The sequence below is a fragment of the Arvicanthis niloticus genome, chromosome 14 (assembly GCF_011762505.2).
Source record: "Arvicanthis niloticus isolate mArvNil1 chromosome 14, mArvNil1.pat.X, whole genome shotgun sequence".
In the NCBI taxonomy this organism is placed as follows: domain Eukaryota; kingdom Metazoa; phylum Chordata; class Mammalia; order Rodentia; family Muridae; genus Arvicanthis; species Arvicanthis niloticus.
Window position 1 is genome coordinate 11,920,493 of NC_047671.1, and position 11,020 is coordinate 11,931,512.

General features: G+C 48.7%; 1 protein-coding gene across 1 annotated transcript in view; it reads right to left on the reverse strand.

Moving 5' to 3' along the window:
- Positions 1-9,293, reverse strand: part of Pstpip2 (proline-serine-threonine phosphatase interacting protein 2) — an 87,471-nt gene extending 78,178 nt beyond the window's left edge. The window contains exon 1 of the mRNA XM_034518468.2: positions 8,846-9,293. Coding sequence (XP_034374359.1) covers positions 8,846-8,878 — 33 coding nt within the window. The 5' untranslated portion in view covers positions 8,879-9,293. The remainder of the gene's footprint in view (positions 1-8,845) is intronic.
- Positions 9,294-11,020: the final 1,727 nt, after the last annotated feature.

The following is an 11,020-nucleotide window of genomic DNA, read 5'->3' on the forward strand; positions in this document are numbered from 1 at the left end:
TGTAACTGATAGAGTAGACTCTCCAGAAGATACGCTGTACCGAGGGATGGTTCATCTGCAGGGCTGAACACAGGGAGCAGTCCTGAGATTTCAGCCTTGCTCAGAATGGTGTTCAATTTAAAATGTGGATTGCCTACTTCTGGAATTTTCCATTTAATATATTTCAGCTATAGATCATCATAAGTAATTTAACCCCCCCCCAAAGGGAAGCCATGACATAAAGAGGACCTCTGTGATGCTCAAATACAAGAGACCAGGATCCGACAGGAGGAGAGAAGAAACAGTTGCCGTGACGACTTCACCTGTACTCTTTGCTCAGCAAACAGAGCTGGCTCTGGATTAGGTGCTGCAGCCATAACCACATATGAGTATGAGTTCGTGCTCAGCCGGCTAGGAAGCAGTGATGCAAGAGACAGCATGAGCCTTATCTAACCACTACAGTGTGTAAAGTTCCCTGTCTCTCAGAGAAGCCTCATCCTATTAATACAGAAAGTAAATGAGATGTGTCTGACTGGTGTCCAGTTTCTTAATGGTGTAGACACAGGCAAACATCTGATCTCTGTGGCCCAGGGCTACATGTATCCCAGGATAGCTATGAAATCAGCTCAACACATCCGTAAGTGACAGCATCACACTGCCACGTCAAACGGTTGGAAGATTGGCACTGTGAGTGTGCAGCAGGGAGTTAGGGGCTCAGTAGGAAAAGGCATGAAGTTATCACCATGGGGAGAGAGAGAGAGAAAATGATCCTATCTGACCTACATGTGTTTCCAGAGTTAGGCATCAAATGCAAACCTAAAATGCCTTGTGGGTCTTAATGTCATTTATTATAGAAAGCCCTGGAAATGACACCTGTCAAACAAGAAGAGAATGGTATCTCTAGTGTTTCAGATACTTGTCAGGGGCTGAGGACTGTAGCTCACTGCTAGTTATTAGGAGACGTAGACAGCGGTATATGAGATAAAGTTATGATATTTTAATAGAAATACTGAACCGTGCACAGTCAATGGCTATAGTTACATGAATGCACCTTACTGAGAGGAACACATAGGGCTCCCGTGAGGGCAGGTGACAGGGCTTGTGGAAAGAGTTCCTCATCTGACAAATGACCCGGAAGCTGTGGTGTGGACGGTGACAGGTAACATGTTCCGAGAGGCAGTGTTTGTGGTAAGAGGCCACAGGAAAAACTGCCACAAAGAACAACATAACTGGCTGATGTTTTAGGAGCTGTCTGCGTGACTTGGGGTCTGGAAAGGAATGGAAGCCTTGGGTTGGAGGCCAAACAGCAGGGCTGACTGGAAAAGGGGATCAAGGGCTCCTGGGAAAGGAAGGTGTCTACAGAGAGATGTGAGGGGAAAGGTTTTTTGTGTGTTTCTTTTGGAACACAGCCTCACTGTGTAGCCCACACTGGCCTGGAATTCAGGAGTGTCATGGCTCAGTTTCCCAAGTTTTGAGATTATGGGTACATGTACCACACATGGCTTAGAAAGGATTTTTTAAAGTACTTTCTACAATGGAGCATTTTAAAAGGGAAAGGATGAGGTGGGCTCCAAACAAACCTGAATAAGGAAAAAAATGCCAATGAAAATGTCCAGGAAAATCAAGAACAAAGAGGAGATCACAGTGGACATGAGAACACAGGCAGGCAGTGGTGGTGATTCATTCCCTCCCTCTCTCTCTCTCTCTCTCTCTCTCTCTCTCTCTCTCTCTCTCTCTCTCTCAGAGACAATGTAGTCCTGGCTGGTCTGGAACTTACTAATAGGCTGGCCTCAAACTCACAGAGATCCAGCTGCCTTCCTCTGCCTCCTAAGTGCTGGAAATACATACATAACAAGAAATGGTATAAAACGATAAAGAATCTATGTGAAGGAAATATTATAAATTTCTGGAACTTTAGGTAGCAGCATAATTTCATAGGGAAGCAAGAAGGTGAGAGAAGAGAGCTAAGGCCTCTGTTGTAGCCATAATCAATAGATAATGCTCTAGGTAGCCCCGTCAAGGAGACACAGCTCAGGGCTAAGAGCACTCCCTGCTCTTCAGGAGAAACAGGGTTCTTTCTGTACCCAGCACTCATACTGCAGCTGACAATTGTCTGTGACTCCTGAGGGTCTGACATGCTCTTCCGGCCTCCTCAGGCACTGCACTCATGGCACGTATACACACATACAAGAAAGACACCCATATATATCAAATGGACTTGAGTCATTAGACTAGTACAGCCTGGGCCCAGTGGTACACATGTACAGACCCAGCTACTCAGGAGGAAGGAGCGTCTCTTGACTCCTAGAGATTGAGACCAACCTGGACAACACAGCAAGATTCTACCTGAGAGAGGACAGGGAGGGAGCGGGAGAAGGGGAGGCTGAAGGATGGTGGGAAGGGAATGACTACCAAAAGAAAGAGCTAAGAGTTTAAGTATGGGAAGGAAAGATCGTGGGCTTACAATCCGTATGTATGAGAAAAACGGTTTCTATTTTTAAGGAAGTATTTAGATTTTTCAAAGCATGTGTTTTGTTACTGTACTTTTTTTTTTTTTTTTTTTTTTTTTTTTTAGCATTCACTTTTACCAGGCAAAACCCTCTCTGTCTTTCCATGTATCAAGATCTGGCTTTTGGGTTTCTCTTTTTTGTTTGTTTGTTTTTTTTGTTTGTTTGTTTTTTTGTTTGTTTTTGTTTTTTGTTTTTTGTTTTTCGAGACAGGGTTTCTCTGTGCAGCCCTGGCTGTCCTGGAACTCACTCTGTAGACCAGGCTGGCCTCGAACTCAAGAAATCCACCTGCCTCTGCCTCCCGAGTGCTGGGATGAAAGGCGTACCCCACCACTGCCCGGCTCTGACTGGCATTTATTTACATGTTGTTTTGCTGAGCTCAAACAACCTTCCTCGGATCGTTCCTTGCTTTGTTACACCCCGGTATATAAAGGCACACTAAAACTGAAGTAAGGTTGTCTGTCTACAGCATCAGACTGTAGTCCGCCCCATTCCTTCAGGTCCTCAGATCCCAGGTCTTGCAGCCAAGATCTGCACAGGCCAGCTAAAATGTTAACCCAGGCAAAACATAAAAATTAAAAAAAAAAAAAAAAAAACTAGAAAGAAAAAAAAAATTTTTTTTTAATTAGGGCTGGTGCCGAGGCACGCTCTGGTAATTCTAGAACTCAGGAAAGCCACGGCAGGATTGTAATTTGAGACTCTTGCTCAAAAATAACAACAAATTAGAGAAATATCCTTTTTCCTCTCTATATTAAAAAACAAAACAAAATAAAAAAACAACAAAAAAATAAAAACAGGAAGGAAGGAAAGGAAGAAAGGCTGTATGCACAGAATCCTGAGAAAGCCAGACAGTGCACGCAGCAGAGGAACAGCTGTGGGCTAACAGCTAGGTAATGAGCTAATTAGGAAGTCCTCAAAACTTCCGCTGGACAATCTCCAGGTAGAGTGAGGGCCCTACCTCTGGCAAGTGTAGGGTGCTCACAATGACTGAAAAGCTATTCTGGACCCAAGAGCCTTCAGCCCAGGAAAGCTGTCAGGCCCAGGCTGGACCTCATTCTCAAAAGAGGCTCCCCGAAATCCTCTGGGGTGGAAGGGCGTCACTTCCACCTGTCTCTCCTGGAATCAGTTTTACAGTCACCTGTGTGTGCCCACAACTGAAAGACACTTTTGTCTGAGTACACCCACAGCTGAAGAGCACTGTCAAGTGTGCTGAAGACTTTTCCCTCACTGAGGCTCAGCTAATCCCCCAGACCTCTGAAAACCACATCCCTGATTATTGTCTCATTCTTGTGAGAACCATCAAGATAAACCAAGATAAATCACATAGCACTGCCTAACCAACGGGCCACAAGCTGGCACAAATATGGAAGGGTGTACACGGACAGTAAGGCAAACCTGGTCAGGGCCGATCCCCTGCCGTTTTTGTTGTGTTCCTTGGATGTTCTGTATTGTTCCTTGGATGTTCCTTGGATGTTGTGTTCTTGTGTTCTGTAGCTTAAAATGAGTCAGAATTAATAATACAGCCTAGAGCCGGGCGGTGGTGGCGCACGCTTTTCATCCCAGCACTTGGGAGGCAGAGGCAGGCGGATTTCAGAGTTCAAGGCCAGCCTGGTCTACAGAGTGAGTTCCAGGACAGCCAGGGCTACTCAGAGAAACCTTGTCTCAAAAAAAAAAAAAACAAAAAAACAAAAAACAAAAAAACAAAAAACAAACAAATAATACAGCCTAGACATGACCTGAAATTCAAAGTAGTCCTCCTGCCTCAGCCTCCTAACAGCTGAGATTATAGCCATGAACCACCGTGGCTGACTTCCTATTTTTAAAACTATTTTGATTATGAGGCTAGAGATACGGCTCAGCTTTTCAGAGCAACTGCTACTCTTGAAGACTCAGGCTCAGTTCCCAGAATTCACAGTGATCCGTGATTCTAGTTCCAGAGGGTCCAACACCATCTCTGAGCCTCCCAGGAAACTGCATGCACATGGTGCTTATACATTCATGCAGGGAGGACACTTGTATACTCATACAAATCTTAAAATACACTTTTGAGGGGCTGGAGAGATGGCTCAGTGGTTAAGAGCACCGACTGTTCTTCCAGAGGTCCTGAGTTCAATTCCCAGCAACCACATGGTGGCTCACAACCATCTGTAATGGATTCTGATGCTCTCTTCTGGTGTGTCTGAAGACAGCAACAGTGTGCTCGTATACGTAAAATAAATAAAATCATACACACACACACTCTTTGAAATACTAGTTCCTTGAAAAGCAGATCCACCAAAAGTTTCTCTTATTTAGTTATTTGTGTGTGTGTGTGTGTGTGTGTGTGTGTGTGTGTGTGTGTGTGTGTTTTACACTTATTTTATTGGGAGGCATGCAGGCATGCCACAATACACTTGTGGAAAATAGAGGACAACTTTTAGGAATCGGTTCTCTCCTCTACCAGGGGATTCAGAGATCAAACTCAGGTCTTGATCGCAAGTGTCTGTAGCCCCCCCCACCCCACCCCCCCACACACACACTAGCTCAGTAGCTCAAAGGGTTCCTTTAAATAAATATTTTCGTAGTACATTTTAATAAGATTCCTTCCAGCGTATGCTGGCTACATTTTCAGAACCAGCACTTCACTGGATCACAAGCCTCCCAGTGTCAGCACGCTCCTCTCTGACACCTGTGATGGCTCTTGCCTGGCTCTCTCCTTTGGACCCTACCTCCTTCTCTGTTCCCCTCCTCCTTCCTAAATGCAGGCATTCAATCAGTACTCCTACTGCTGCTTCCTCCCCCCACCCCCCAGTTTTTCAAGACAGGGTTTCTCTGTGTAGCCTAGGCTGTCCTGGAACTCACTTCTGTAGATCAGGCTGGCCTGGATCTCAGAGATCTGCCTACTTCTGACTCCCACGTACTGGGATTAAAAGGTATGCACCACCACTCCCAGAAAGTGCTTCTTTTCTTTAACTTTTTTTCCCTCCTTGAAGACAGGGCAAGCATGTCACAGCACATATGTAGAGGTCAGAGGTCACCATGTGAGTGCTGGTTCTATCTTTCCGTCATGCCGATCCAGGGTATTGAGTTCAGATCCCTCGGCTTCACAGAAGGTGCTTTTACCACTAAGCCACCCTACCCACTCTCGGGGCTTCCTCTTACACTTAACCTCTTTATCCTTTCTCTGGAGTAACTGTCCCTAACTTCCTTTGTCACCTGTGCTGACAGCAACAACAGCTAACAAGTACAAGGTACCAGTCACCGTGTTTAGCTCTGTAATTTAATCTTATGGAAGAGAAACATTGTCTCTACTATTATCCATAGAAAAACAGAAGTTTGAGGGCCTTAAGCACCCTGGACAAAGTCACCAAGCCAGTGAAGGCACGTTCACCTCAGAAGCCGCACTGACAGCTGATGACACTCTTGTATTTCATGCTGTTCCCTTCAGTCTGCCCAGGACACCCTCTCCAAAGAAACAGAGCCATCTCTACCAGCCAGTAACTGTTCCCCAGCTGACATTAAAATACTCGCCGATATGTTTGCAATGGTGAAGATATCAGAATGCTTCCAAACCCTGCTAGCTGGCACCCTTTGCTTTCCCCTGGAAAAGGCTCCTCTGGCAGGAAATCCTCATACCCATCAACCTAGCCTGGAGCTTGGGGTGAGGCCTGGGGCAGAGGGGAGCTTTGTACTTAACAGGTCTCTGCAGGTGGGACACCTGACTAAATATTGTCAATTGTCACTTCTCCGTCCTCCTTCTGCCTCCACTCGGCAGTTCCTCCTGCTGACTTCCTATTTCAGGACACGCCCCCGATTCTCCAGTTCCCCTTCCAAAGCCAGCCGGAGGTCCCTCTCCTTCCTTCTGCTGGTGACCCTCAGTTGACTTCCCTGGCCTGTGACCTATCTCTTATCTCTGTGGTTTCTATATCTGCCTCCTTTCCCACTCCATGGTCTCCACCCTAGAACAGGCTCCCCTGGTCCAGCTTCCTTGGCACCTGCTAACCATTCCCAATTCCCAAACCCCTCCCTGTCCCCTCTGTAGTCTTTGTTCTAGCTTTCAAGACAAAGTCCAGCTATATAGTCCAACCTGTCTTGAACTCGTAATCCCCCTGCCTCAGACTCTGCTGGGATTATAGACATGTGCTGTGGCAAACAGCCCTCTTCTTTATTCTTGAAGTCAAGCTCCTAAGGTCAAAACTTCCCCTCTCAATTCCCCTTCCTCAGGAGATGTTGGTGTTCCAGGGAAGCTTGCAAAGGTTTAACTAACCCTGGCTAAAGCCAGACCTACTAGAGCACTTCACATACAGAAAGTATTTCATACAAGTTTATGCAACCCAGGAAACCAGAGCTTATGCTCTCAAAGTCTTTTTTGCTTCAGTCACAATGTTTTCATCCCTCACTGTCACAAGCCTCAACTCAGTCAAAAGACTTTCCCCTATCCCCTAAAAGCATGGCTACTTAAATACGAGCGGCCTTTCTTTTCCAACAGTTCCCTCTGCCCCTTTCTTCCAGGTCCTTCGTCTTATCTCCTGCCCCCACCCCACCCCACCCCACCCGTCTTATCCACCTGGACCTAGGGACCCCCGATCCAAGTACTGGTGCTAAGGACGCAGCTGGTGGGAAAATCATGTCCGCCCGCCAAGAGCTCCTGGCCAGCTGAAGCAGAAAGGAGACTCCAGCAAACAGCCACAGGATGGCCCAACACAACCCACACCCGCTGCAGGCACCGGGAAAGAGCAATACAGCCGTGTTTGCTCGGGGCGTGCTCGCTCCACACGCCACCCTACGGAGACACTTGGGCGAGCTTTTAGTTCACGCAGAGCTCTGCGACAGCTCTGGGGCCTTGAAAATGTTGCTTAACTCCCTGCCGGTTTCCTCATCAGTAAAATACCGTGGTGAGTCAGCTCTCCGAGGGCAACTGGGAGGTATGCTGCACTAATGCGGGGGAGGGGTGGCAGGGGGAAGCATTTAAAGAACCTAACAATCTGCACAATAGACAATGCAGGCCTTCTCACTATTTGAATCAAACAACTGCTGGAACTGTGGAGCTGGGCAGGGCGCTTGCACAGTTTCTGGGATCTCAGGTAACTTTTGAGAGTAGACCAGAAACTCACCACCACCACCAGCAGCAGCAGCAGCAGGGCTAAGACCCTTACCATAGGTCTCAACTCAGACTCCACTCTGCCCTTCCTCATGACCACTCCTGCCAGAGTGTAGGTGGGACATCTGGGCTGCCAATGGCTTAAGATGATGGTTCAGCCTCCCCAGCGCTGGGATTTCAGGTGTGAGTCACCAACACTTCCGGCTCTGGGTGTTTGTTTGTTTGTTTGGGAAGTTGGAGGGAAAAAAAAGAAAGCCTGGCTCTTACTGCTGGGTGCTGGGACCGGTGGAGAAGGGTCCCGGACTCCTAAGTCAGGCTAAGATATCCAGAGCCGAAGGGCAACAGCAGTCTTTTCCTTGACACTTTTGATTGAGCTTGCTCCAGAACCAGATGTGCTGCCGCACACCACGGATGGTGCGAACATACTTGCCTCTTAAGCCTCCGTACCTCTGTCGTTAGCCCCCAAAATAACCACTCTACTATGAACTGCCTAAAGGTCTGTCCTTTTCTCCACAGTGTAAAAAGTGTAAAAAATTTCTCAGGTCTCCTAAGAGGACCAAGTGTAAGGTTACTAACCCTTGCTGTAATGCTACCCCGGCCCTTCGCCTTATGGTCAGTGCCTCCAGAATGAGCTCAAGACCACAAGCGAGTGGGAGGTGATAGCCTCTAACTGCCGCTGGGGTCATAGCAGGAGAGTGGTGTGGTAAGCTGCTCTAAACTAAACGGAGGACAAGTAGGGTCTTGGAAAAAGTCAGCTCTCTAGTGGACAGCTCCTTGCCCTGTCTTAAAGGAAGGTGTTTCCTCCGAGTTCAGGAGGAAACGGACTCTTGGAAGATGGGTAACAGCAAGGTAATGGGAATATGAAAAGGGTGTCTAAGTGAAAGGTAAGGGAAGACCTGTCACCTAGGACCTGTACCGCTACGACAGCACCAGCTCCCGGGTCTCACACGCGTGCTCTGGCCTTCCTCTGTGCTGGGAGGGAAATCAGAAAGCCGGGCTGCCAGGCAGGGCAAAGCTCGGGCCGAGAACCCCATAGTGACTGCACACACGCCCCATCCCGTTTCTCCCAGGGCTTGGGGCACCCGCGGACTGGAACGCTCTTCCTTTTGGGCTTCGGTTTTCAGGCGTGAGAACGAGGGGTGACGTCAGGGCCCAGGTGTTCCCAGAGTGCGCGCTCCCGGCACAGCGCGATCCCGGGAGCAGACTCTCGGGATAGAGGCGCAGCCCCAGGGCTCGCTCCCGCGTGCGCTCCCCGCCGCCCTGCGCCGCGCTGACTTACCCAGAAGTTCCCCTTGAACAGTGAGCCCGTCATGCCGGCGCTGGATTGGGAGCGAAGGGCTGGGAGCGGAGGACGGAGGGCAGCTGAGGACGGCGGAGAGCCGGCGGGCAGCGGGAGAACGGCCGGATCGCGCCGAAAGCTCCGACTGTCAGGGCTCAAGGTCCGGCGCAACTTCGGAGTTCCACTGTCGCTCCGGGAAGCCGCCCCGGGTCCTAAACCACGCCCGATTGCGCCCGCCCCGCGCCCCGCCCGCGCCGCGCACCTGCAGAGGGCCACCCGCCCTGGCCCTAGGGCGGGGCCGGTCCGGCAGCCAGGGGGGCGGCGGCCAGTCCGAACCCCAGCCTGCGAGACTTCTGAACGACTGACAGAACCGGTCCTTCTCTCTCCCGTAGCTTACTCTGGGCTCTTCCCACCAGACCAAACCTTGGGAGATGCTTAAAACATAGGAAGCAGAGCCTTTGCCTGCGGTGCTGATGCTACAAGGAATGGAGCGCACGCATCGCATCGCCCCGGAGGGGACTGCAGGTTTTCGTCTAAAATGCCAATTAAAATGCATTACCGTTGCTTCCTGTTAACTCTGTATATCTTAACCTGAACTCAGTTCTCTTCACCACCAATCCCACCCTACAGTAAAAGCCAGGCTGCTTTCTGCTCCCGCTAGGCTCTAACTCTCCTAAGATAGAACCAACGGAGGAGAACCGAGGCTCACACCTGTAATGCCAGACCTGAGGAAGCTGAGACTGAAGAACGTGGAGTTCAAGCCCAGCCTGGGCTACAGCGGAAGGTCTTTCCTCATAAACAGACAAACCAAATAGGACCCCAGCGCACATCAGACTCTTCCTTGCTTGGTAATAGACAAAGTATTTCTCTGTTCTGTGGGCTCAGCGCCCAGCCTGAAACTCAGAGAGCTGAAAGGTTGCCCAGATCAACACTTATTTAGGGGATGAAGAGACCAAAGCTAGAAAGAAGTCTGTCCTTCCTAACAGGGCCAATGTCCTTCTGGGTGAGAAGTGCTCATAGGAAAGAGAATGAAGGTTAAGTTGTCAAGACTGACATCGAGCCCGTTCCCGTCATGCCAAAGCAAGCATTCGCCTCTGCAGCATGTTCTAGTTAGATTCGGGCACAGCACATGACAATCGTGGGATAACTAGAAGAAACTCACAAAGGTTCTGCTCAGTAACTCTACCTCCAAGTTCTACCAGTAAGGTCATCTGTAAGGACAAGGATGAGCGGGAGCCTCCCGCCCAGTTACTCTCCAAGGTCATGCATTCATCTACCCGGTTCTTCACTGAGTTTAGGGGCACTGGCTGATATTCCAGAGGACTTGGGTTCAATTCCCAGAAGCCACATGGCGGCTAACAGCAATCCCTAACTCCAGAGCCAAGGAATCTGACACTCACTTAGTATGTTTTTGCTAACAAGGTCATGCAGGTGGTGCACAAACATACATGCCTGCAAAACACCCATACACATAAAATAATAATAAAAAGAAATCAAATAATCAAAAAATCGTGAGGTTAGAGCCAAGGCAGGGAAGCCTGGTTACTCCTGCAAGGAGCAGCAGAAGCCAAGGTATGCACCAGGACCGGGAAGAGCGGCTGCTCTGCGGATGTGGGCGGACTACAGTTGACACTGAGAGAGCTACAGGAAGCCAGAACGCTAAACACATGAGTTTTAATTCTCTTTTAATATTCTCTCTCTCTCTCTCTCTCTCTCTCTCTCTCTCTCTCTCTCTCTCTCTCTCTTCTCTCTCTCTCTCTCTCCTCTCTCTCTCTCCTCCCCTTGCTCCCCTCCCCTCTTTTCTCCCCTCTTCTCCTCTCTTTAATACTGGACATTTAACCAAGGTCCCCTGTCCTAGTGTTGTTTGCCGAAGATTTTTGTTGCTTGCTTGCTTGCTTGTATTTGAGACAGGATCTTACTAAGTTACCCATGACAGCCTTGAACTCAGTCTGTAGCCCAGGCAGGACTAGAATTAACCACTCTCCTGCCTCAGTCTGCAAACTTGCTGGAATTATAGGCATGTGCCACCATAGTCATCAGGAAGTCTGTGACAAATATCTTACATACAATTCTCATTGTATATATTTTAATTTTTTTCTAGTTTTGTTTTTTTCAAGACAGAATCTTACTATGTAACTCTGGCTGTCCTGGAAATCACTATGTACACCAAGGTGA